The sequence below is a fragment of the Poecilia reticulata genome, linkage group LG6 (genome assembly GCF_000633615.1).
Source record: "Poecilia reticulata strain Guanapo linkage group LG6, Guppy_female_1.0+MT, whole genome shotgun sequence".
Lineage (NCBI taxonomy): Eukaryota > Metazoa > Chordata > Actinopteri > Cyprinodontiformes > Poeciliidae > Poecilia > Poecilia reticulata.
Window position 1 is genome coordinate 21031858 of NC_024336.1, and position 27085 is coordinate 21058942.

Below are 27085 nucleotides of genomic sequence, written 5' to 3' on the forward strand. Positions count from 1 at the left end.
AAAGACGACGTCTAAATACCAGAAGGAGAAACAACTGGGTTGATCTGTGAAAACGGACTACAATGCAAAAATTATCTGACTATTTCCATTAGTGGTACAGGATGTCAACCTGGCACAGGGGAACTTTGTGACAAACACTGTAGAGCAGGGAGGGAGTTGAACTCTTTTTCATTTTGGGCCATTTCAAGATCATGAATGTCTCCAAAGGGCTGGTTGTGGCAGAATGCAGTGATAAAACTGCCCACTAGCAAAGTTAAAATATTAATAAATGGCTGTCTCTTATTTTTGATGTAATGCCACTATACAGATATAAATTGCTTTGATTCAATAAAAATTTTTAAGTACATATCTGTTATCTTGAAAGTTGTAGTTCTTCAGTCTAAAGGGCCACATAAAAACTTACGGTGGGCCGGATTTGGCCCCCAGGCCTTGAGTTTAACACATTTGCCTTCTTGCTACAAGGAAACATTGCTACCACGTTGTGCGCCCAGAATTAACAAAATTGACATTATATTCATAGGTCGTATGATAGGTTATTCAACAGTTAGACGCATGTCTTTTCTGTTATTCCTCCGTATGTTATGGTTTTGTATATGAGAATTGCGCTTTAGTCCAGACTTCCGGGTCTTAGTTTTTTTTTACATATATGTTCTGCAACATTAAAGATTGCTTTCTGCCATTCTACTTTAGGTTGTAGAAAAAGAGGGGGAAGAGATAAAATAAGGGGATTTTATTGTGGAAATCCCGCCTTCTATCCATCCCGGAAGTACTTCCTCCGGGTTTTTGGAGATGTTTTCAAATCGGTTCACGCGGTTCAATCAGTACGCTGTTAAACTAATACATGTCAAACAACAATTTGACCACATTTGAATGATATTCCTCCTGTTTAATATGATAAATGCGGATGAAGTCGCCGAGTTGTGCTACGAGCGTTTCCGCCAGCTGCCCCGGAGAGGGAAGCCCGAGCCGGGCAGAGAGTGGAGCCTGCTGGCCGCTGTGCTCCGGATCACCCGGAGACCGAACTCCGACTCAGGTTAGAGAGCAGAAACAACCACAACATAATGCTCTTATTGTACCAATTAATAAATCTGTGCTTTTAAAAACTATCTTAGTTTTTAAAAACTATCTTAGTTTTTAAAAGATAGTTTTAATTACCCGCATGCCGATTGGCATGCCGGTAATTAAATGCAAAATACATTTTCTCATAAGATTAAATTATTGATTTAATTAATTTCATAAGATCAATGAAAAATGGTTTGTGTTTGGAACATGGAGAAGAAACCCTCTGGAAAGTGGGAATGAAAAAAACAGGTCATTGAGAAAGAGACTGGGTGTCTAAACATATAGTTGGAAAACTTAGTGGAAGGACAAAAAACATTCACAAAAGAAATGGTGGATTTGACAGGATTGTTTGGCATCAGCTTGTGATTCATCTCTGACTGCAGCAAAGCAAACTGTAAAGAGGTGGTTTAAAATGTTTGCACAGTCGAGACTCAGGCCTTGTTGTTCAGTAGAGCATAAACTTTACATAAAAAGCTGGATCTCTGACATGTAAAATTAAATGTTTTTGTTTTCCAGTGGAGATGGAGGTCGTTTCCTTGGGAACCGGGACTAAGTGTATCGGAAAGGCAGCCATGAGTGCCGCTGGTCTGTGTGATCCTGTTTTTCCTTCGTCTCTCTCTCTCTTGCTCGCTTACATAATTTATTACTCAAACACTTGCTTTGGACGGTGCTTTAAAATGTTCTCAACATTTTAGCCTCTGTTAGGGTCTGAATGCCGTGCAGCTTAAGGAGGAGCTTTATCGTTTCTAAATGAAAACCGTTTTCTGAATCAGGCGACGTGCTCAACGACAGCCATGCTGAAGTCATCGCCAGAAGAGGCTGCATCAGGTGAATGTTTGGGGAGAATTTCTCTCTGATTGTGTTTCTCCGTGGACGTTTTCTCCACCCCGAGTTCAGTGCGGATGAATTTCTGTGCAGGTATCTGATCCAGGAGCTTCACGGAGCCGTGAGCGGTCGCTGCAGCTCGCTGTTTCGCCCGGCGGACCGGAGAGGGAAGTGGAGGCTTCAGCCGGGAGTTTCCTTCCTGCTCTTCACCAGTCACACTCCCTGTGAGTCCAGTATGCTCCCACTGTGCTTAACAAGCTCTAGGTAAACTAGTAATGTGTTATTATTTGCAATATCTCCATCTTTAGCAACAGAAAAACTACTAAAAGTGAGTTTGTAGTACAGTAAAATCCAGAATAGTGACATTTCTCTTAAGGTTTCATATATTCTACAAGTTCGTCACCATGGAAACTCTCTGACCTGAAGGTTTTTCTGAGGCTCTTGCCTTTTTTCCCTGAGGTGGTGACGCGTCCATCATCCCCATGACGGACTCCCAGGCCCAGCCCTGTCCCCTCGTCACATCTGTGAGCAGCTGTGGCGAGACGGACGGAGGACAGAACCTGAAAAGGAAAGCCAAGGAACCCGGCAAAGGAGGGAACTTGAAGCTGCCTCGACTCGCAGAGGAAGACTCAAAGGAAGAAGAAGAATCCAGGACCAAATCGCCTGACGGTGTCGCGTCTGTTCCTGCATCGGCGTCAGAGCTCAAACCGGGAGACTCGAGGCAGTCAGACGTTCACAGGACGGGCGCCAAGTGTGTACCGGGCGCCCCGGCCGACCCGCTGCGGCCCGGGGCGGTCTACCACAGCACCGGGGTCCTCCGTGTGAAGCCGGGTCGAGGAGAGCCGACTCTGTCCCTGTCCTGCAGCGACAAACTGGCCCGCTGGGGGGTTCTGGGCTTCCAGGGTGCGCTACTGTCTCATTACCTGGAGGAGGCGCTGTACTTCGACACGGTGGTGGTGGGCAAGTGTCCGTACAGCCAGGAAGTCATGCACAGGGCGCTGGTGACAAGGTGCGTGGCTTGCAGAGACTCTTATTCTGCTGGAGGAAGGCCAAGTGCTTTTTGTTTTTAGTGATTTCATTATTATTTTTAGCAATATTTAAAACATTTACTGTAGAAGACTAACTGCTCCACATACAGAAGAAACTAATCAAATAGAGACTTTCAAGCTTAGAAATATTGTATCTGCTTGCTGTTGCTAAGTAATGGTAGCATCATGCTGAGTGCTTATATAGTGATGCTGTACAGCTAGATGCCTGAAGAAGAGGACCCCAATGTCCTATTCAAAGCCCTGACGTCAACCCTGTTTAAAAATTCTGGGCTATGTTTAAGAGCCGCGTCCGTAGCAGGAAACCAGCCTGTTAAAGCAAAGCTCATCAGTTCCACCAAGAACAGATGCAGAGCGTAGTTAAAGTCTTCTTTATGGATCATTTCCCTCTACTTGCAGATGCTCCCGCGTTTCAGAGCTTCCTGCTGGTTTCTCTGTCTGTTCGCCGCTGCTGCTGCAGTCCAGCCTGGAGTTCCCGTTCAGCCAGAACCAAACCGAGCTCCAACACCAGGGCGGACAGGGACGCATCTCCGCATGTGGAGCGGGTCAGCTCCCCCAACAAATACTGTCACTGAATACATAAAACTTTGATTACTTTGTTACAGTTTCAGTGGGAGTTAGTCTGGAGGTCTGATATATTAATAGGCTGAGAGAGAGAGCGAGACCTTTAGCAGACAACAGGAAGGCCACAAAACATGTGCCGTTTTTAATCTGTGGCCTAGGTTTTAAAAATCATAAGTACTAAAGGTCGTCAGAAGATGAAGGCTTTAAACAAGCTGGAGACGGAAATCGCCTGTGAAAATCTGATCAGTGCCTCTCTAGATACTCCACATCAGCACAGATATAGGCCCCTGTGGTTAGAGCAGGATGACAGCTGTTACAATACCACAAGAGCCGCAGTGATTCAGATCAAAGCACATTCATGGGTTAGAATGGCCTAGTCAAAGTCCAGACCTTCCCCTACTTAGGAATTTGTGGCAAAACTTGAAAAATTATGTTCACAGAAGCTGATTATCCAGTCTGATTGAGCCTGACCCAGAGTTTCAAATAATTGCACAATTTATGTTCGTAAGGATTAGTGTTTGTGTTAATAGAAATACATTTATTTTGTGTTCAGATAGTGAAAAACTGACTTTAATTCAAGAAAGATTGTAGAAATATTAAGCTAGAAGAAAATTAATTTGGGCAGGACTCTGCTTTTGTTAGAATCTATATAAAATACTATATACATTTTTTATCTTTTTTTATATACAATAAAAAGTTTTGTGTGAAAAAATGACATTTAATGTAGTTTTATTTTTCTTATTAGCTGAAATAAACGTCCTTTGTCTTTCAGCCATCAGCTGGTGTAATGTTGCAGATCAGCCACTAGATGTCACTGCCAACGGCTACAAACATGGCGTCACGAAGAAAGTCCTGGGAACACCGAAAGCTCGGTATAAGCTTACAGGCTCTTAATTTAAGTACTGTTTACTGTTTTTGTGACATTAAAGTTTCCTCTGAGGTTTGTCTTCATGTCGTTTTGTCCTTTAAGGTCTCTGCTGTGTAAACTGGAGCTTTTTCACTCGTTCCTGTCTCTCGTAGCGGCCACTGACCCTTCGGCTCTGCCCGACTCTCTCAGGTGAAATTGGGGATTGTTATATATTTTTTTTATTTATTAATGTTGTTCGATAAAGATACCCTTCATGTTTAAAATTAATTAAGCTTTGCTGCAGTCAGAGATAATTAAGCTTTGATGTCAGGCACCAAGAAGTGTGTTAAAGTACTTTTAAATGTATTTAAAAAATATTTTTAGACTCATTTAAATGTTTTTTTCCTCTCATTTTGTTACTGAACCCAACCCAATGCTCAGATATGAAACTCTGCTGTTAATTATCTCGGTCAGAAATTTTGACCGAATACTTGTACTAGTCATACACTTTGTAAATTGTCTGTGTTTTACTTTGACTGTAATCATGTTTTGGTTGCTTTTAAATCCGGCTATCTGTGTGTCCAGACCAGTATTTAAGCCCTTAAAAGGCAAAACGGTAAAATTAAGTTTTTATTGCCCAGATTTTATGTAATCATCTCCTTCAGTTTGCCTGAGGCTGTCCCTGTTCACATATTACTCATATTTTTCTGCTGGTGTTTACTTATAATCATATCTATTTGGGTCAGTTTACACAGAGCCATTATCAGAATGTTCTTTACCGGCAGATCCCGGTAAAGAACAAAGTTTTTTTCTGTCACTAAATGAGGAAGCTTTTAAGAAAAAATTCAATACTTTTATGTATTTTTTTTTTTTATAGTTTCATCATTGCTCCGAATCAATATGCGTCCCCTGAAACAACAGAAACACAAGTCTCTGTTTGAATGTGTGTAACCAGGCTCCCATTGGGAATCTTTCCTGAAGGAGAAACAGAGGCTCCTCTGTTCCTCATTGCTTCAGCACAGAACTTGATCCGCTGCTTTCTTCGCACAGGTCGCTCATTATTCCCCACCTGAAAACAAAACTGCAGTTTCCAGTAACATGGTTACCTTACCAACGGGTCACCAGGAAGTTTTCTTCTCTTTGCAGTCACAGGAAGAAGGTGCAGATGAATTGTTGTTCTGATGATTTAGATCCAAACTGTGCAGCTGCATGAAAACTGATCTCTGGAGAATAAAATAAATCACAGATTTATTGGTGTGTCTCGGTAAATTAGAATAGCATCAAAACGCTAATTTGTTTCTAAAATTTATTCAAAAAGTTGTATATTTCAAGCAGCTTTTTCTTGTAATTTTAATGATGAAGGAACTGAACCTTTAGTTTGGTTTCCCAAATAATAGAAATATTGCAAAAGACCAATAGCATAATATATCTCAGCCAGGATACTTTAAAACATGTTCATGTTCTGTAATTAGCCGCTTCTTTATTGCGTTGTGACTCAAAACAGTAGAGGCTAACGGAAACTAGCTGCTAATATACCCTTGCTAGCTCGAAAAGCACATATTAGCAGCTGTATTAGCAAGAACCACTAGCCCTGGCTCCTGCAGTGGAAACGGAGGGAGGAGAAAAATTAGCTAGCTAGCTAAAACAAAAGCTAGCTAGCTAGTTACTAGCTTGCTTTTTTTTGCATCTATCCTGGTTTAAGTTCAAATTTATCGCTAGTTGGCTGAATAACATTCACCTTTCCCCTGGGATCATTTTCCTTCTTATCTGATACAGGTCTTAAGTTTCATACATAATTGTCTCAAAAAGTCTCATAAATGAGTTGGTGAAACCTCCAGAAATCGTGTGTTTGCCGTAGCAGAACATTTCTGTATTAAAAATCCCTTTAGAAACTAAGCTTTTAATCTTCATTAACTGTAATCATAAAAAGTATAAATAGAAAATGTTATATTTTTATTAAAATATATTACTCTGAGCGTAAAGACGCTCAATTACATTTGTGAATATTAGATCAAATTAGATTACTATGTGATTTCTCGTGTTAAATCATAAAACTGCGGCGCTTGAGATGTAGCATTAGTGTGCTAGTGATGTTTGCTGTGGATTCCTAATTTTGGCAAAGCTTTTGACATTAGCACATCTGACTGTTGTAAATACGAGATTATGAGAAGAAACTTCAGCTACTTTATTCAGAAACATGTCCCAGTTTTACCAGAGGACAGGATCAGGTAGTCTTCTCCGAGTACACACTCTACGCACACACACTATAGGTATGATGGAAAGTATTGCTCATCTAGCACCTTTCACCATTTTTTATTCCCGTTCACTTGTTGCAGCTTTGTGAGTAATACAGGCGCACACAAACTCCAACCCTCGATCTTCTGTTTGCTCAGGTCAGGAGAGCTGCACACCTACTGGGACCACAAGCGGGCCTCCCAGTCGTACCAGCAGGCCTGGCAGCAGCTGCGTCTGCAGGCCTTCCCTCTGTGGCCCCGCAGCGACAGAAACCTCCTCCTGTTTCGCTGAAAGCCGACTCCACAGCAGGAATGTCCTCGTCAGGCTCGATGAAAAACCGGCTTTGTTGCAGCGCAAACCCGGAGGGTCACGTGCTGAAACGGCCGCCGGCCGGCAGAAAAGCTCTGATTTCAAACCGAGGTCGGCAGAACCAGAGACAAAGCGTCGCTTTCCCCTGGCCGTCTGTTAGCTCAGCTGCTCTGCGGCTCAGAACCCGCAGCAGGACGGCCCGCTCCGTCCCGCTCCGTCCCGCTGGTGTCTGCATGTGGCTGCTTTATTTTCACGTTGCGAGAGCTCTCTGAAAACACAGCTGGGAGGGAGCCGCCTGCACCTTTCGCTTCTCTGCATTAATTATCAAACTCTCCTCATGTTTCTCCCACAGATACAGCAGAATTAAATCAGTATTCTCTTATCTGCTGCTTTCCTGAATTGCAAGTTTTCTGGACAGTTGAGATGTTTTCAGGTAACTTGAGATTGACATTTATGTTCTTTAATTGTTTTTTTTTTTCCAAACGGAGTTTCTTTCTTATTGCTGAATCATGAACTCTGACCTGACCTGACGCTGGTGAGGTCAGCACTGTTTAGATGTTGTTGTTGTTGGTCCTTTGCAGAGTTCTTGGAGTTATTTTAGTTGGTCGTCCACTCCGTGTCTCTCACCGTGGTTCCCCGCTGCCCCCCAAGCCTCATAAACGGCTTCGTAATCGTTTCCAGACTAATGGCCGTCGTCGACTTCTTACCCATTCTTAAGATTTCTTCAGACCGGGAGGCGATGTGTTGCTTTTTGAGCTCCTTTAGCCTACTTCATGTCAGCCTGGTTCTGTTTCAGTGACTTCTTGAAGCATCTTGACAGCAATCAGGAAACCAGGAAATTAAACTTAATCCATGATTTAACAAGTGAAAAATGTGTTTGGTCATAAGAAGCAGAATGAATCCCAAAGGAGGCAAATGCTTCCTCTCAGCATGTTGGATAAGATGTCCTTGGATAGATTTTGATTACGCCTATTTTGATTCATCAGCATTGCACTCTGGTTTTGTTGTACCGTTTTCCTTTAAATGCAACAATCTGCTATAGTTGAAATAGTCAAATTAGAACGTACTTTTAATGGATCACTGATAATTGGCACGGAAGCACCTGAAGTTTAGAAGAAGAGTTTGTGAATCGGCTCCATTGGTTGTCAGAATATGATGCATATATGACACCAGAAACTTCAATATTTTTTGTCTTATTACCCATTAACGTTTCCGCAGAAGACCAAAGAGAAACTGTGCTGCTAATTAAACGCTGTTGATTGATTGATCGTCATCAGGTGTTTGGTAACCAAACGCCAAGACGGAAAGACATCAGCAATAACCTTCGGGTAGGATCTGTTGTTGCTGCAGATCAACATGTGAGGATTACAGGCTGCTTTCCAAATCATCTGAACTCCATCATCCAACAGAGAGAAACAAGACTCTGAAAACTTCAGCGGACTAAACTGAAGAGGAGTTGGGCGTCGCTTCATCACATTTACGAGGAAATCCAAACAAAGAATGTTGTAACTCATCGCAGACTTACAGAGTTAAAAACAACCAGAAAGACACATTTCATATTAAGACAAGACTTTGACATCAGCTTATTATTTTTATTGTTCACTTCATTTGGCTACATACATTTTACAAATGTGGAAAATCCCTTCACATCTGTAACGTGTGTCTGATGACGATGGAAGAACAATGGACCACACGCCTTCTCGTATTTTTAAACGGCGGTTTCATCTTTGCGGGGCTCAGCTATGATTTCTCAGCACCAAAACAAACTGCAGCTGTTAAAATGTCAGCTAGCTTCATCTGAGAGAAGAGCGGTAAACTAACCAGAGAAATCATAACTCTGCTTCGTGTGAGCAAGATCATTAAAAACTATTCCTCTGCTACTGCATGATTGGTGATTTCTGCTGTAAATTATAAAATAAAATAAAAAAAAAATCAGCAACGTGTTGTGACAAATCTCATTTTTATGACCATATATGTCCCATTAAAATGTCCCAGAATCTCTTTTCTGCTGCTCTTTATGTGCTTTTTGCCAAGCAGATTTCTAAAATGGCACAAAAAATAATCTGAAGATATGTGATTATTAGCGTACAGTTTACTCTTCACTAACAGAAGTGGAGAAATACTAGGAGAAAGTGTAAAAAAAAAATAATGCATGTAATGACTGCATACAAGCTGCTTAGTATGGCTTCAGTTTCTCTCTCAATAATCAAAGATCAGAGATTTCTCTCATGTCTCTAAACAACAATTCATGGCCAGAAGACACTTGTTGGAACCTTTTAGAGCTCTCATCAGTTTAAGATTTTAGGTCACAAATTTTGTTTTCTTCTGCTTCAAAATGTTATTTTCTTATCCGGTTCAGAGCGGTTCCTTTTTTTAATAAATCATCTACAGAATCGTATCAGGCTTCAACCTGTGACCAGAACGGAACCGCTGGTGGTTCTTGGGTTGCCTTTATCGGTACCCAGAGATAATTTTATAGTGTCAAATAATAACAAGGTAAATATAAAGCCAATTAACTTTGCTGGTGGCTACTTAGTGATCTGTTTTAATTAATTAAAATATCCAACAAAAAAATTAAATCTACTGCCATTAAAGTGATTTATTTTAAATGTTTATTTCTGTTGCTTTGATGATTATGGCTGGGAAATAAGATACATTTTCAATCTTTCTTATTAGAATTAAATGATTGAACCTGCACCAATCATTCTGACCTAATGAGGGGAAAAAAGATTAAGTCAAATTTTCCACCTTTGTTTTAAAAAATTATTAGAGTTGTACAGCATGAAAAAAAGCATCAAATTCACAAAATTAGTTTGATAATCATGCTGATAATGAGTTGATTTAAACTCCTGACCAACAGTTTTAGTTTTCGCATAAAAGGCGCAGCCAGCAAAAAGAGGTTTCGTCAGAATTCCTGATTTTCACGTCCAGATATTCTACATCACACCTTTAAAACGTAAGTGCCACAAAGAAAAAATAAACTTTGTGTTATAAGAGTGAATGTACCTATAATAACTTAAAGTGCTAAACAAGTACTAGCTGCAAAAAAACAAACCTGTCAGACTGACGCATGCAAAAATAAAACTAAAGTTTAACAAAAGAAAACTGAAAGCAGATCTGAGTCTTGCCTGATTATTCTGAGACACTATTCAAATTCTTCCAAATAAATTATGGAGTCATAATCTAATGGTGCAGAAAGATCCAAAAACGAATCAGGAGGGAACAGTAGCTAACCTCGCCCTCTCTTTGCTCGCATGTAGCTGGAATAAAAGCAGCGTTCATCATTATTACTGCTTCTTCACTTTTCTGACGCGTCTTAAATGACTGAGATTCTGCAGAGTAATACGCTTTCTTCCTGCCAGCAGATAAATATCACAGTTCAGCACAGTTAGCTTCAAGTAAAGTTTAAATCCTCATGCGCTCTGGATCCTGACTCTGCAATCGCAATGTGCAAATGTAAACCAGCCAAACTGAGGAAGTACTGAAACCTGTTTCGCTCGACCCTGAGCTGGACTCGCCGGCCGTCAAGCCGCTTTCCATCCGCGTGGGTCTAAAGCGCCGAGCTTGAGCGTTAAAGATCACAGTTTCTCTCTTGCTTTGGATGAACACAAAGAACAGAAACAAAGAAAACATGGGAGGGAGGGTGGAGGTTGTTTTCCTGGTTTGATATATTGTTTTTCCTCTTTTAGTCTCATTCAGGTGATGCGTGTATCGGATTTAACGGCAGTGTTTAATATTTTTCTGTCCTTTATTTTCCCTGTGTGTCTAATCATCCAAACTAGACCCAAAACAATGCAGCATTTTGTTTTTTTGTTTTTTTAACCCAATAAATTTATAGAGTTCAGTATCAAAAACTGAAGTGTGTTTTTGATACTGGCGTTACTGGAGTGTCACAAGTGAAGGGGCCCGTGTTGCTGTCAGGCCCCCCTCCGTGTTGGGGTGTGTGTGTGTGTGTGTGTGTGTGTGTGTGTGTGTGTGTGTGTGTGTGTGTGAGGGAGTAGGGCTGGATGCTCGGTGAGGCGTTAACCGAATGTGTTTTCTCCGCTGTAAGCCACGTACAGGAAGCCGTCCTCGTCATTCTCCTTGTCGTACAGCTGGCCCATCGTCAGACTGCGGCACAAAACAGAAACATGACCCGAGGTTATCGCCACTGTCGAGCGCGGCGATCCGTCTCATTACGCCTCCCGCCTGAACGCGGAGCAGCGGTTCAGATTGTAAAATACTGATCAAGAACTGATATAAACAGGACAGATCTCATGGAGATCGTGAGTTTGTTTTATTTATGCTTCATCTGAGGAAAGAGAGGCATTATGGGAAGTAGACTGAGTTAGAAACAATCTCTTGATGACAATTTTTCAGATTTATGATGGTGGATTTTGTCACTTGTAGCTATGCGGAGAAACTGAAATTTCCCCAACATTTACGTTGAGTGGCGTCACACTGTGCAAAAGAAGAGGGAAGAGAGAGTCAGGGCATGGAAGGCCACTCAGTAAGGAAGAAACTGTTATTCCAAAAAAGTTAAGATTTTGCAAATGACCAAAAATGAAAGATCTGTGTAGAAAAGGTGGCCTGTAAATGTCATTGAGCTAAAGCAGTTCTCCCAGGAGGAATGGGCCAAAATCCCAGCAAATTACCACAAAAGCTTGAAAGTTGCCTAAAACCTTCGAACAGCATCATATAGTGTAAAATACAATTTTACAAAGTACTGTGGTAATGCACGCAAACATCTGGATTGTACTGATATGTTCTCAAGCATTTAGCAAACAAAAATAAATTTACTAATTCTAACTCAAAGCGGGTAAAGATTAATCAGATCTAATGTTGCAAAATCTGTAAAAAAAAAAATAAAGCTGATGTGTGATTTAGTACAGCTTTTGTGTAAACATCTGGATGTAATATGAGAACAAATGTTTAAAGAGGTGAAACGATGAACATTACAACTTTCAAAACGTAGTTATTTTAGGATTAAATGAACCGAACCCGGAGGTGAGGCCTAATCCTCACACGAAAGAAACCGATGATTGTGGGACCTTCCAGCTCTGCAGTTAAACAGATACTCGGCAAATACGACATGCGGATGCAAAAGAAAACCTAGCCTTTCACTGGTTTAGCTGTGATCCCCACTCAATTTGCATAATTAATAACCTTAAAGGATCTGAGAGTTGATTTCTCACACACAGAATGCATGGAAATAAACTACGTGCGTTAAAACCTGCTTTAATTACTTCGTCTCGTTACTGTCGTCTACTTAAAATGACACGACCGCATGTTACCAGGACTCAGTCATTTCTCAGTCTGCAGAACCTGTTCTTGTATTTACCCACTGTGGGGTCATCTGTGTGGCGCTCACCTGGATTGGGGGACTGTTTTGTCAACAAAGAGGAAGATGGCTTTCTCCGAAGGCAGCTGGATGCGTTTCCTGATGATCCACATGAACTGGGCCACCGTGATGTCCGACGGCACCAGGTACTTCCTCTTATCGATGTCAACTATCTGAGAGCCGGAGACCTTCTCCACGATCACCTGGAGGCCAAACAGGAAGCCGCCCCCGAGAGGTTAGACCGACTGCGCGCTCCAACAAGGAAGATTACGCTTGATTGCTGTTTATTCAGAAGGGTTTTCTTTTTATTCAGCCTATATAAAGTGTTTCGTTCTGCTGGCTGTCAGTGAAAGTTCCTGGAACAAATGTCGCAGTTTGGGCCCTAAGCAAAGCATTACCATTTGATCCCTGTGCAAACTGAAATTGTACCTGCGTTAACCTTGTTTATCTTTGTTCCTCCTAAAACGACACCAAGCATGCTTAAAAGCTGAGCCAAGATCAACAACCAGAAGACGCCTGACCATTTTTCATCAACAGGTCATGTACGATTTTTTCATGTGGCTGATGGTTTGTGTCACAGCAGCTGTTTGGTAGATTGGCTATGTTATAAAGGAAGCAAACAAACTTTTCCAAATCTGAACTGAGAGAATCTGAAACAAAAGTCATTTCATTAAATTCTAATTTAATATTCGAAAAAACACCAGGAGGCAGGGCGCTCTGTTTAAGGTGATATTTGAAGAATGGCTGATGATATTACAAAGCATGCAGTCACCATAAATGCTGCAGCCTTTTAAATATTTTGTGATTAAATTGGAATATTCTTTTTCCAGAGCAGAATTATGCAACTAAATTTTTGAAAAATTTCTTTCTGTAATCGACACGGGGTCAAAATTACGAAGACTGGTTTATATGTACCAGTCTTACCGAACCCGCTAAGATTTTTGTCAAATATCTCCTTTTTTAGCGGTTTTTATGGCACTAATGACCTTTACTCAACGGTAGCCTGACATGCAGCAAATGGCAGGAGCCGGGAATCAAACCAGCGACCACTGCGTCAAGGTCGGTGGTCTCAGCATGCGGTGAACCTGCTCTGCCACTCAACCGTCGGATGAAACGGTAGGATCTTAATCACACAGTTGTTGAACCCAGTAACAGCTACAGCTCTGACTGGACGTTGGACTCTGACCGAACTGGTGAGCTCACGTAACTTTAGCCGGTTTCATTTTGCGCACCTGGTGTTTAAGCAAACAACACACATTTTTAATCAAGTTGAGGTTCAGACTGTTCCAGAAACACAACACTAACTTTCTTAAGAAGAAAATACCAGAATTCGACACAGAAATAGATGATGTTTTATTAAAGTTGCGTCTGGCTTTAAAACATGCGAGGAGGAAAATAAGATCCCAAAAGATAATATTTTATTCATTCTGTTTCTTTTTCCCATGGCGAATAAATCTATAAAATCAAATCTGAAGATTCTATAAATAGGCAAGTTTGTCTGGAGTTAATTTTTTATGACTAACTTATTCAACCAATTTTGAAAACTGTGCAAATATTTGGCCAAGTGCAGCGGCTGATTTGTTCCTGTGTTTAAGGGTAAACACTTCTGGGCATTTGCATTGCAATCAGCTGTGATGCACAGGCCTGTTTCCCGAATCTCCTGTTTAATTTTTATTGATATAATGTTCCTAATTCTTCTCTAACTTCCTTGGGAAGTTGTCAGGAAGACATAATAGCACCCGTGTCTAAACATGCAGCACTATGTAAAGTTGCAATGTTTTATCTGTGCAGCAAGATGCAAAGTTGGCAAGAGATTAATTTAGCTGCAGCGAATAAGTGAGAGACTTTTCCAGATCAGAGCAGGACGGAAACCAAAAGGTGCCACAATTCAACATGTATCAAATTTATATAAATAGTTATGCTGGACACATTAAATATTGAATAATTATATGTAATTAGTAAAATTTATGTGGAAATAATTACATAAAATAAGTATTAATTACATTAAAAAGCATTAATTACTATGTTTTTTTTAAATTAAATTAAATGATCCCACAGTCTTATTACATATTATGAAATTATATTGTCTGTCCATCAGTTAGTGGGTGGGGCTAACACTGCTAAACGCGACGTGATTGGCTTAAATTATTTTATGATAAACTGTGGAATACAAAATATACACCAATCAAATATGAGATATTTACACGTCAATTTCACACTTTATGAAGTTTTAATAATTTATTTCAGTATTTAATTATTTGACTGCCTATTGCAGATATTAATGACACAGTAATATATTATTATACTTTCATATTCTACAGTTTTTATTTTTATGATCACAAACATTTATTTCTTTAATTTTGGGACTTCTGGCCCTTAAAAGACGAACCCGTTCTCTGTGAATTTTGCCCTCTAAGACAAGCACTTCCAGGATTCTGAAAAGTTTCACTTTATCTGGTTCAAATATCTGTTTGAAGAAATGTTCTTATTTGTTACATATACATTATATTAAGCTCATATAAATGGTAAACCCCTTTCCTGCATCATCCTGTTTTACTCAAAAAGCACACGGTTTGATGGCCACATATTCCTTCCTCTGCTTTTGGCCTCCTTCACCTGCCATCGCAAACGGCGCAGGCGGAGGAGGATCAGAATCTCTGACCACGTTCGACCGCGAAGAGCAGAGCGAACCGCGCTCTTGTTTTTTTTAGCTCAGTCTGTATTTCTGTCAAGAATCCTGGGTGAAAACTGAGGGAATGAGGCGAGTTTAAACTGACAGCGGGAGTGACATGTTCAGTGTAAAACGCTGTGAGGTGAGCGCTCCGAGCCGAAACTCTGCTGATTCATGGTTGGAGGAGCCGTCAGCGGCTCCAGGTAGGGAGGAGATACTGGGACAGATCCGTGTCACACTGAAGGGATTATCTCTCTCCTCTCCAGCCTGGAAACACCTCAGGATCCCACTGGAAGAGCTATATTTGCTTTATAGCCGATGCCAGGCGTATCTTTTTGCATTGCCATCAGTCTGATGATACATTAAAGATTCATGAGCAGCAAACGCTGTGCGGCTCACCTCTAAGTCGCCATTGCAGTGTTTCAGTCCAACAGAAGACGATTCGGTTCAATAAATCAGGACAAATGGAGGTGATGGGACTTTGTCACTTAGCGAGAATAATTATTACATTTTCTGAGTAAATCCAACTGGTGGGATAATACACATGTGCATTTGCATTGTGTCAGATGCTGTTGTTAAAATGATGATTACAATTAAATATATTTTTGCAAATCTAATGAGATATGCAGCAATGCAACAAAATTAGATTTTTATAAGTCAAAGAGAGTACAAATAAGTTAAGCTGTTCTTTAGAGAAAAAAAAATCAGAAAATGTAAACTAAGTGACCATCGCATCATCTAAAAACTAGCTTGAGATTTTCCCTCAGTGTATTATAAGCCTGTCGGGCCACCAGGCTTTACTTGTGCCCCCACCAGGCTTGGCATAACTTATCTTAGGTTTTTTTTTATTATTGACTTTTTTAAGACTTCTTTGTTGGTGTTTAGGCAATAATCTTCCAGTCTTCCAATAACGCATAAATATCAAGTGATGTTTTCAAATTTCCTATCAACTTTAAACATTTTTTAACTCAAAAACACGGCCGGCGGCAGCACGCGCACACCAGGCTTAGCAAGTTTTCTGGGGGAAACCCTGAGTTTTATTGTTAAAATGTTAACAATAGGGACCTTTAAAATGCAGTTCTTTACAAAAGCATTCATGGCTCTTTAACGTTTTGAGACCGTGTCACATTACAACCACAAACTTCAATGTGTTGTGTGATGGGGTATTATGTGACAGCCCGACTTAAAGATATCCATCAATGTGAAGTGGAAAGAAAAATTATACGTGGGTTTCTAAATGTGTTTTCTTAACCCTTTGGCTTGAACTTGCAGTTTTTGGTAGGAGCCAGATGGGCGGTAACCCAGAGCAGCATGGAAACCAGGGGACAAAGCAGTCAGGTCAGGGAGATCATCCTGGAGACGTTTAGAGCAGGATTCAATTATCAAACAGTTTCCCAAATCCTGGGATATCTCACAGAGCTCTGCTAAATCCATCATCTGAACACTGAGAGTACAGCAGCCAGGACATGATCGTCCAACTAAACTGAAAAGAGTGATTCAGAGAAGCAACTGAACCTCGGGGTAACTCTGGAGGAACTGCAGAGATTGAAAAACTTTTCAACCAGCATTTTTCCACAAATGTGGCCTACATGGCTAATCGCACTGGGGTCATATTGAAAGAAAGCGACAGTAAGTCATGTTAAGTGATGCAAATCATACTTCTTTGTGCCTTAAATAAGCATATTAAAAATATTTGTGGAATTATGCAGACTGACCGTCGCCTAAAGAAGAAGTGATAAATAGATATCCCCTGCCTCTGTTTTATTTATTGACTCTGTCACTTCATCTGAACCTCGGCAGCCTTAAAATAAAGGAGCACCTACCCTCCCCCACCACTCACCGGTACTCTGTCCGGGTATTTGTTGCGTATTTTGGCTGACTCCACACATCGGTGCTCTGGGGGAGAGACAGCAAACAAACAGGAAGTCAGAGATTAAAGGGATGAGTGAGGCCTCTTGGGATTCTTGCTCTGCCGCTCTGCAGCCGGGCCCTTTTCGATAGAGAGCTCAGCAACAAAGCACAACAAGCAGAGAGATAAGCTGATGCTTGCTCATGCACACAAGTACAACATTTTCTGAATATGGCACCTTTTATGAGGTATATTCAATGCTGTCATGGAGCCCAGAAGCTGCCACAGCAGGCAGAAAATGAGCGGAGGTCAAGAAGGTGGTAAAATGTGGAAGGACTCATTTAGGTGCAGGCCTTCATTAGCCTAGATAGAGGGGCTAATTTGGGATGTTCCTAAAGAAAGGAGCTTGGAGGTTATCTAAAGAGAGTTTCAAAATAAAAGCTTGAGTTCAGAAACACTATTAGTCCAGTGATTCTTGAGAATAGGGACAAAATGGGTTTTAATTTTCCCATATTTTTTAAAATTATTTCTCAACCTTATGTATGCAAATATGACAAATAATGTTTTGGAAATGTAAAGATGCTAAGGTGCAGGCTCCCAGTTGCAACATTTTTTTTTTAAATTACATTTTTAATCGACCTGACCCAGAACTTTGTCATCGACATCTGACAAAAATAAATCTAATGTGATTTTTAAAATACCTCATTAGTGAAATTTTTACTAATTTTAAAAGACAAATGCTTCTCAAGAAACAAAATAAATATTATTTAAAACAAAAAACAACAAAGTCCATCTGACGGCGTTGACAGTGCATGACGGAGTTGACAGAACTAAACGTGGTGACAAACTAGTGAGTAAAATGAAATCTTGATACATGTGAAGTAATGCAATTTATGTAAAATACAAAAAAATGAATTCATTGTACATTTAAGTGAGATTTGACAACAATTTCACTGAAATAGTCACAAAAACTGACGGAGTTGACGAAATGCCTCAATTTGCTTGATGTTATTCTGAAGGAGGCCATATTGAAGCTCATCAGGTCCATGAAAATTTTACATTATACCAAAATTAAGCTTTTATTTCACAAAATTTCATCAAAGTTTTATAAATTGTAAGTTATGGTGTTGACACATCATGGTTGTGACAAAAAACTTAGGAATAAAAACAAGAAAAAACTAAATAACATAAGCTAACCAGAGCTAACTAGCCCTCTTAGAAAGAAAAAGGAAGTGGTCATGGGGTCCTCAGAAGTTCTGGTGCCCCCCAATAATGCCTGAATTGTTTTTTTTATTTATTTTATTTTATTTTTTACATTCTTTTCATGTCTGACGGTGTTGACAAAAACTAGGGACAAATTTCAATGGAGTTGGAAAATATATAAAAATTATTTTTATTCAATTTATTGATACTTTTATAATTATTTATATGACTACTTATACTTAATTGTCATTTTAGTATTTCTTTATTTGTTTTAAACTATTATAATGTATTGAGTTCTGCTCCTGGACAAGGGATTTTACAGGCATCATCCACCGACTACAATGTTTAAAAAAATATTCAGCAAATACCTGGAAAATATACATTGTTGTGCTCACATGACCCAGGTTAGTTTAGTCAGATATTTGAAAAAAAATCATATTTTGTGTATATTTTATTCAAATTTTGTGCTTTATCCATAGGACCTGTTTTGTCCATATTCTCAAGAATCACTGAGTCATATATGGAAGTTCAATAATTTGTTACAGAAATCACAGCATAAGGTAAAATGTGTGTAAAACACAAATTCTGGCATCTGCGTACAGGTAAATGTAATTTTGCTAAATAACCTTGCAGGTCAACACCCTTAAGAAGTTGCTCAACTCTCTAATTTCAGTAATTAAACTTGATAATATTAATAAAATAAACACATGCACACACGAGGTAATATTTTAAGGTACAACCAGCTGATTAATTTGTTTTGTAAGCCCCTATCCTGCAGCAAAGACACGTTATTAGAGGTTGCTACAGCCGAAGCGTCAGCCATTATTGATTTACAGCATTCATCTGCAGGCTGCAAAGGGGGGAAAAAAAAACCAAACGTGCATTAATGCGCCTATGAGGGGAAATTGAGAAAAAAAAACATGAATGCGGGAATTGCAAAACAGAAAGGAAAGAAGGAATCAAGATGCGTGACATGACAAGAATCGGCTCCCGTTTCATAACAATCCAATCCCCTTTTCTTTTTTTTCTTTTTCTTTCTCTCTTTTTTTTTTTTTTACCGAGGGAATGGTCCTCTTTAAACATCCATTTCATCTTTGCAGGATCCCCGCACTGAGGCGTGACGGTACGAGCTTCTGGATCCGCTGAGAATGCTGGTGAAACGTCCCAAGAAAATCCAAATAAACGCGATCAAAACAAAACGTCAACAAGAAGTCTCTGCCTTTCAGCTGTCCGTCTAACACAGGGTGACGTCATCGTCTGACAGAGCGCTGCTGCCTTCAGGTGCACTCTCAGACAGTCAGTATATGCGCCTTCACGCGCCCATCTCAGTAAAATAGAACATCGTCATATATGAAATATATATTAGCATACATTATCATAGGGAGGACTGCTGACTTGAGAGTTGTCCAGAAGGCAAATCATAGATGCGCTCCAGGAAAATTGTGTGTCAAAACATATTTATTGAAAGTTGAGTGGATGGAAAAACTACAGTAGAAAATGGCGATTTTAATCCCACTGTGAATCTATAAATTATTGTTAAGAAAAAGACGAGAAGCCAGAGCCAATGATGCATGTAAGCTGAAGGATGCTAATAAAGATGCGCAGGCTTTGAATAGGCTCACCGCCTCCATGACATGCTGTGTTTGGGTAGTCATTCATGCAAAAGAAGCCCTGACAAAGTCCATACATGACGATTTTCTTTAGCAAGTGGAAAAATCTGTTGGCAATCATGTACTCAAATTTTCTGAGGTTGTTATTAGTTTTAGGGTTTTTGGATCGTCATTTATAACCTAAATTAAGCAAAAGACGCATTTGAAGTGTCACTCTCTGTGTAACAAATCTAATATGGTTTCTCGTAATGAAGGAATTGGTAAAATAAATCAAATATTCCAGCTTTGTAAGCAAATCTGCCCTGACAGTGACCCACTATACCGTTTGCCTAAGATGTAACGCCATACAATGTTGAAGAAACAAGCAAATATCAAACATGGAGAACAATCAAAAATAAACTTACATTTGTAGATATTATAGTAAGACAAACAGCAATAAATAAATACGTAAATAAAATAACATCCCATGATATCCTATGAAAATTGTGCTACAAGTACTTTCCAATATAAAGTTTTACTCTTTTCAACATATGTGTAGATTATTTTAAAATAAGCTCCAACGGTACTTGAACGCACCCTGGCTGCTAAAAGTGGCAGCCATGGAAACCGTTTGACGCTAGACATGGCGCGGTGGCTGCTAAAACTCTAGAAGAAAGCTAGCACAGCTAGCATCTGTAAACGCCACATTTTGTCAATATTACGCACGTAAAGTCGACGTTGGAGACAGCTAGATGGACGTTACCTAACGGGAGCAATATGTTATTCACCTCAATTTGTTTTGTGTGAATGTTTGCTCACTTTAGATCATTCGGTTAGCATCTTCGCTAGCTTTTGCATCCCCGATGGCTTTCTATGAAGTGTACTCTCATCCGTCTCTGGTCCGGTACCGAACCAGCGTTTGTACAAAGGCCACCCTGTTCCTGGTGGTTGTTCTGTGCCTCACATACATCGCGCCTCTGTTGGTCGCTTACAGAAGCCAAGGTACAGTGGTGTTTTTTTTATGTTGCTCTAGTCCCTATGTGTTAATTCGCTGATAATACTCTTAACAGCTGGGAACAACGGCAAAAAATGGTTTAGGTCGAGAACTGGAGTTGCAAACCCCTATTATAAGGGAGCATAACATGGATTTGCAAAGTTGCATGTGACAACTTTAAGACTACTTCATCAAACTAAAGGTTTTTGGCAGAATAAAAACTAACACACACACACACATAACTATCACCTCAGTAGTCACTCGTTGTGACAGCTAAATCTTGTTAAACTGAGAACAATTATACTAAAAACAGGAGCAAATCCACAACACAATCGCTGAAAAACGAAATTAAGACATTTCTAGTGGCCTAGTCAAAGTTCAAACAATCTGAAAAGAATGTGAAAGAAACCTCAATGAATTGGAGAAAAGTTAAATAAGAGTGTAACGACATTTTACTGAGCATTAGATGGCTGTAAGTGTGGCATCATGAGATGCACTCAGGTGTTTCTTGCAGTTTACCTATTTTTGCTTCAATTTTGTTTAATAAACGAAGACACTCTGCAATTTGTAGATTTTTAGGTCAAGTTTTTTAATGTCATGCCTCAGAATGACTGTAAAACCGATTATAAATACCACTTAAATGTAGATTTTATCTGTTTATTGAAAAGTCTTGGATATAACTTGGTGAATTTGCAGACTCTACATCTTCTAAGGTTCTTGTAGAGTGTACATATGAAGCGCAAATTATAAAATATTATTATAAAATAAATGTTTGAATTGTAGTGAAATGTACAGCTGGACAATGCATTTTCAGTTCTCAGCTGTTGTTTCTATTTCAGGTTTCTGGATTAAGAGAAAAACTTATGAAGAACAGCCAGTGGTGAGATTCCAGTACCAAACCCTGCTGTTCGCAGCCACTAGTTTACAGGGAGACTACGTTGCCTGGAGCACATTTCCTCATCTCAACAACATGCTTGGGACCAATCTAAGGATTCCCGCCGTCTCTGTAAGAACAAAACACTGATAATATCACATCAACAGCTTTTATAAAGGATGCAGTGTGATCTCTTCCTGTGCAATGTTTCTGTTGTACACTAAAGTTTAGTAGCAATTTTATGACATTAAAAAAGAGAGGCATCAGCCAAGTGCAAAGCTTCAATAATTTGAGTGTCTGCTTTTGTTTTTTAATACCCCTGAAAGTCACTTTTGCACCATCTTCATCGAGTGTTGCTCCATCACTACTTAGTTTCCATTCAAGACGGGTTTAGATCTAGATCTGATGAGTTCACCAAATTGCTTTTTACCATTGACCAAAGTTGCTTTTAGAGAATGTTTTCTTTATTCACTGCTGGGTTTCTATAAAAAAACTGAGTTAGTCCACTTTTTTGGAGGAGGAGTGATGTTTACTATCTACTTGGCATGTCCAGAGAGACTTTCTTTTTCAGACATTCCAGACAGACAAGGTTTCTTCAGAGAAAATGACTCTATTCCGGTCCTCTTCTAGTGCTCTGTGCAGAATATATGCTTTTCTTTGAAACAAGTGGCTTACCTGCTGCCCTTCTTGACATTAGACAGTGTTTAAAATTACATCCCTTCTTCAGTCTCCGTCTTATCGTGTTCAGGTTAGGAAACTGTAACAGTCTAAGACAAACGCTCTTTCTTCTATTTCTTTATGTATCTGCATCACAGGTGAGAGAAGAGGACCAGAACCAAGATGGGAAGTTGGACCTCTTGACATTTCAGCTGCAGCTTCCTCTGAAGTCTGATGAGCATGTATACAGTATTCAGCTGCTGCTCACCTTCAGCTACCAACTCTTTGTACGTATTCTTTATGTAAATAGCATCTTTTTTTTTTTTTTTTACCTAATATGTAGTAAATAATCGTAAACCATCCAGCCACAAAGAGATTATTCTTACATTACCCCTTTTTTTCTCCAGCGGAAGTCCACTGTAGTGATGCAGAGCCTTGCGTTTGTGCAGCACTCGTCTCCTGTGCCCGGAGCAAAGATGTTCATCAGTGGAGACCTGAGGCTGCAGCAGAGGATTCCCCTACCTCACCGGGGGCTCCACAACACATACAACGTAAGAGACCACGCACACACTTACACACATCTCCCATGCCATCTCCCTTCAAACTAATATTTAGTGCGTCAGCCACATTCTGCACTTGTTCAGAATCGAGCTCTCAGGTGTCATCCAGTCTCCTGTTTTGTTGCGAAGGTCTCAGTGATCGACGGCGCCAGCCTTTTCGCAAGTTCATACGACCTGATCAACATCATGAGGCGCTACCAGGAGAGAAACTGTAAGTTGGCAAAGGGAGTCATTTTGTTTGCTTGCCGTCTCTCCGCACTGGGATTGAAACGTATAATTTTCTTCGCTGCGTTCTCTGACCTTTAGTGTCGACGGTGCTGTCCGGTCCAGTGCTGGTCTGGACCGTGGGTCGAGCTGATGGCTCCCCCTTTGAGCTGAATGCTGAAATCCGTTATCCCTTGGAGATCATCAGATATCCTTTAACAAGAACAGAGACGGGATCGGACCTGTACTTTATTTTTGGGAGTATAAAATGTGACGTTAGACAAATAAGTAGTAAGTTTAGGCTAGTGACTGTCCCATTTCCAAAAATGTTCCCAGTTTATTTTCATTAAGAAATTCCAGCTCTGATCATTTAAAATGCCATAAAACAGAAAAAAGGCATGATTAAGAAAAAAAAGAATGTGACACAAGTTACACAATTAAAACTCCCCATCATTTGATTTATTTTTACTTATTTGCACTGGATACGAACATTTTACACAGTTATGTAAGAACTGCTGAAAAGCAACAAGTTTAATACAGAAATATTCCCTAAAAACGGTAATGAGATGTGTAAATATTTGTAAACATTAACTTGTTCTGACCTAGTTCAGACCAGGTGAGTCAGAAACACTGAGGCATTATGGGAATCTGTACTAAAGAACATATCGAAAGCCAAATAAAGATTCTGCTGACAGAGCTACATTTGCGCCTTAACTGCCTCCCTCCACCTACCGGCCCGGCTTTTGGGAAACCATCAAGTTTGCCTGGATCCAGTATGTCAGCGTCCTCCTGATCTTCATTTGGGTCTTTGAACGCATCCAGAGATTCGTTTTCCAGAACCAGGTCATCAGAACCGTACCCATCCCTGTGGGAAAACCTCACTTTTCCTGATACAGGGGGTAATATGTTTTCTACATGTGTAGACTATCTGAAATCAGCACATTTTCTCAAATAGCTCCATATTTTTGATATTGTTTTTTTAACTTCATAATCTAACTAAATGTTAAATGAGAGAGTTGATCCGTTCAGGACTTTTTATAGCACTGTCACAAGAACACACAGACAAATAAAGAAGGTTTTCATTAGTGAGAATGAATATGACACCAAGAATAACATGTGGTGAGACCAGAACTGAAAAGAGGAATTGATTTTACATACTTGTGCTTCTCAAACTGCTGTGTCTGGGCAACACTTCTCCGATATCACACATTTAAGACTTAAGTAGGTGTCGCTTGTCAAGAGTCAAGAGACACGACTTTTAACAGTCATAAATTTAAAGTACACATTTCCCTGCACAGTTTAATTTATTACTGCATCTGTGAGGTCAGTATAAACATCCTGAAAGGCTTTTTTCCTGTAACAGCAATGTACGACACAGCTGACTCCCACTGAATACCCCTTAGATTCATTTCAGAATCTAAAACTTATGGACTCACCGCAGGACAGAAAGTTGTTTCTGTTTGTGCTGATGGATCAGACAGCTGATTAGACTTTTCTTTGTAAAGGAAAACTTACAAGGAAAGCACATTTGTTGTCTTATAGTGTTCTATAGCTTTTCTGTGTAGTAACCTAATAAACCTTTTTCCTAGAAGATAATTATTCTTCTTTTTCTGCTGTTTTATAGCGTTTGAAATGTAAAGATTTTGTGAATCGTCTATATTTTTGCAACTTGAATGTTATACACTTTAAAACAGTTTGTGACATAAATAAAAAACATTATTTTGTACAGTATAGCTTTGGTGGACCGATGGCGTTCTTTCTTTGTCTTTTCTCAGTAATTCAAAAACATTTTTTGTATATTTGCATGAAACTCTGTGTTTAAAAGTTAGATTATTAAGAGTTATTTTTTCAGATAACCTCATAAAGGATAGTGATATTTTTTCTTGTAATTCTTTAAACAATCATTTAATATTGACAAGATGCCTTATTTTTTAAACTGTTAAATTTAATATTTCGTTTCCATAAGTATTTGCAACTTTTGCTCGTTTTGTCTTCACCTCACACTTCCTTCCTTTCTTCCTTCCATCCATTCATCTCGTCTTTTGCTTTTCTAATAGCAGGTTGTGTGGATTGCATCTCGAGGATGAACATTATCTGTAATAGTTGCCTTTATAAAGTCTGCAAGGGAACTAAGATCAAGGGAGGTGCAGGTGGAGGGGCTGCCAAGAACCGTAACCTCAGTTTTCTTTTCATTGAAACTCAAAATGTCTAAGGACGTCCAAACCCAGATCTTGTCAAGGCAGTCCAGTAAACCAAAGAGGCGTCCTTTCTGCTGAGGCAGGTAACTTTGCACATCATCCACATAAGGATGTGGATGATGTGCAAACATTCTTGCACCATTGCACCATTCTACCTAAAAATGCACCATTCTGCCATTTTTAGGTAGAATGGTGCAAGTGTATACCATTCTACCTAAAAATGGAGCAGAGAGGAAGCAGGTAGAGAAGAGAAGGAAAAAACAGGGACCTAAGACTGAGCCCTGATGAACTCCAAAAGGAAGACCCGTGAGGATGCAGATCTACCAAAGCTAACACAGAATGTACGCCCAGACAATTGGGACCTGAACCCATCCAGAGCAATGCCTCTCGCACCCTCCCACTGCTGTAAGCGAGAGATTACAACTCCGTAGTCCACTGTATCGCATGTGACTGTCAAGTCCGAAAGTGCCAAGAACAACATAGTTACCACAATCTGTGGTGAAATGAATACTAAAACTCCTCAAAGGCCTGACTGAAAAACTGCTGTGATTTTATGAGGCTTAGCACTTTGTTAGAGTTGCTGTCATTCCAAAACACTTCAGCCTTGTCTGCACTAATTTAAATGTGCATCGCCCTTACCTCCAATGTTCACCACTGAGTTATTCCTGTTGTTATGAGTTTAGATTTTAAACAGTAGAAGCTTGGAGAAATCTACATTAGTCTTTTGTGAGCCCAAATTGAATTCTTGATATCAATAGCTTTTAGAACTTAAGTGGTAGAAATACGCCCTTCTCTAAAAATTCAAAGAAACAACAATGTTCTGAATTAGCTTTCTGAATTATTGCAGTAATATGGAGCCTGTCAACAATACATCTGGTTAAGAATAAAGTTTTAAATTGACAAGACTTTAACTTTTTATTGCTGAGATGTTGTAAACAAAGTTTTTATTTTTCCTTTTACACAATAAAGCGAACATTTTTGGGAAGAACCGAAGATGCAATTTAAACATGCAGGGAACAGTAACAGTTTCTGTAAGGAAATACAGAATATTACTTAAATCAGCAAATGTGTTTCGTACACTTGATGTTGCTAAGATTTTTGTGTTTATCTTCCAAGTAATTTCACTTTATTTTCACAAAAAGTGCCATCAGTTCCTGAAAGTTGAGACCCATTAACACCTCGATGAAACCCAACATTAGAAAGATCCGTTTTTCTGGTCAGCTGTGCTTTCAGAGGGGCGTCTTTTCATTTAGCTTCTTCCCGCAGCCAGTCTGCCCCAGGAAAAGTTTGCCAGGATCTGCTTTGTTTGTTTTGGTTGTGTCCGTGGCTCTGAGCCCATCCCTCTGAATTAGCTCATATAAATGACTTATTCCACTGGTTAGTGCCAAGCGGAGAATTGCGTAACTGTTACACCCTCTTGCACTTTCCTTGTTGCTGCTGAGGTCTTCAGAATAATTCAAGTCAGATGAGGATGCTAGGAGGCCATTATCTACTCATGTGAATAGGGAAGTACTGTTTGCATGTAATAGAGCCTTGTCCTACTTAGCATTCATTGCTGCTAGCTCCTTCCAGTACAGCCATTCACAGAAAGTGCTGATGTTGGTTTATTGGAAAATTGATGATGAGAGCACGAGAGCCCACCTGATTTGAGGTAGTTCCTTGTTATTTGTTACAAACTTCACTATGCTGTGAAGTTAGTACCAATGGTTGGATTTGGGCTGCTTTTTAGTGGTGATTAGAAGAAATGTTGACACTAAATATTTGCTTACGGGACATAAACAAAAAGGAACAAAGTAAAGTAACATAGAACAGGTGGAACATAGAAAATTTGAGAGACCCCAATATAAGCTGAAACGGACGACAGAGAAACAAGAAGCGTTTTCGGTTAAAGTTCTTTTCCACATCTAAATTCAGGAATGGGCTTTGGGAGTCGAATCTAATCCACCTGAGCCATGCTCCAGTTCAAGGTTTGAAACCAACAGTGAGATTTGCCTAATTACTGCTAGCAATATTAGCTAAAAACAATAGGTGCACCTCCATTTCAAATGTGCGCCAACCTTTCTCAATATTCTGCTAAT

At 39.7% G+C, this 27085-nt stretch overlaps 3 protein-coding genes across 5 annotated transcripts; 2 read left to right on the plus strand and 1 right to left on the minus strand.

Moving 5' to 3' along the window:
* Positions 1 to 765: 765 nt before the first annotated feature.
* adat1 (adenosine deaminase tRNA specific 1) lies at positions 766 to 8771 on the plus strand. Of its 3 annotated transcripts, XM_008411791.2 has the most exons (10): positions 766 to 1033; positions 1579 to 1647; positions 1836 to 1890; positions 1981 to 2111; positions 2347 to 2896; positions 3333 to 3478; positions 4270 to 4369; positions 4468 to 4554; positions 5395 to 5503; positions 6738 to 8771. In XM_008411791.2, exons 1-10 carry the CDS (start codon positions 871 to 873, stop codon positions 7158 to 7160), a joined length of 1833 nt encoding a protein of 610 aa, XP_008410013.1. In that variant the 5' UTR covers positions 766 to 870; the 3' UTR covers positions 7161 to 8771. The 3 variants fall into 3 exon arrangements, with proteins under 3 accessions (XP_008410013.1, XP_008410014.1, XP_017160900.1); XM_008411792.2 differs by lacking the exon at positions 5395 to 5503 and having other exon boundaries at positions 6738 to 6958; XM_017305411.1 differs by having other exon boundaries at positions 1012 to 1033; positions 1758 to 2111.
* On the minus strand, positions 8467 to 19199 carry gabarapl2 (GABA(A) receptor-associated protein like 2). The gene is made up of 4 exons (XM_008411790.2): positions 18990 to 19199; positions 16720 to 16775; positions 12239 to 12411; positions 8467 to 10998 (listed from the first exon to the last, which is right to left on the minus strand). The coding sequence occupies exons 1-4, from the start codon at positions 19021 to 19023 to the stop codon at positions 10911 to 10913; spliced, it is 351 nt and encodes a 116-aa protein (XP_008410012.1). The 5' UTR covers positions 19024 to 19199; the 3' UTR covers positions 8467 to 10910.
* A 921-nt stretch (positions 19200 to 20120) lies between these two features.
* On the plus strand, positions 20121 to 24540 carry tmem231 (transmembrane protein 231). The gene is made up of 7 exons (XM_008411793.1): positions 20121 to 20522; positions 21354 to 21520; positions 22204 to 22332; positions 22453 to 22596; positions 22735 to 22816; positions 22912 to 23017; positions 23538 to 24540. Exons 1-7 carry the CDS (start codon positions 20384 to 20386, stop codon positions 23698 to 23700), a joined length of 930 nt encoding a protein of 309 aa, XP_008410015.1. The 5' UTR covers positions 20121 to 20383; the 3' UTR covers positions 23701 to 24540.
* Positions 24541 to 27085: the final 2545 nt, after the last annotated feature.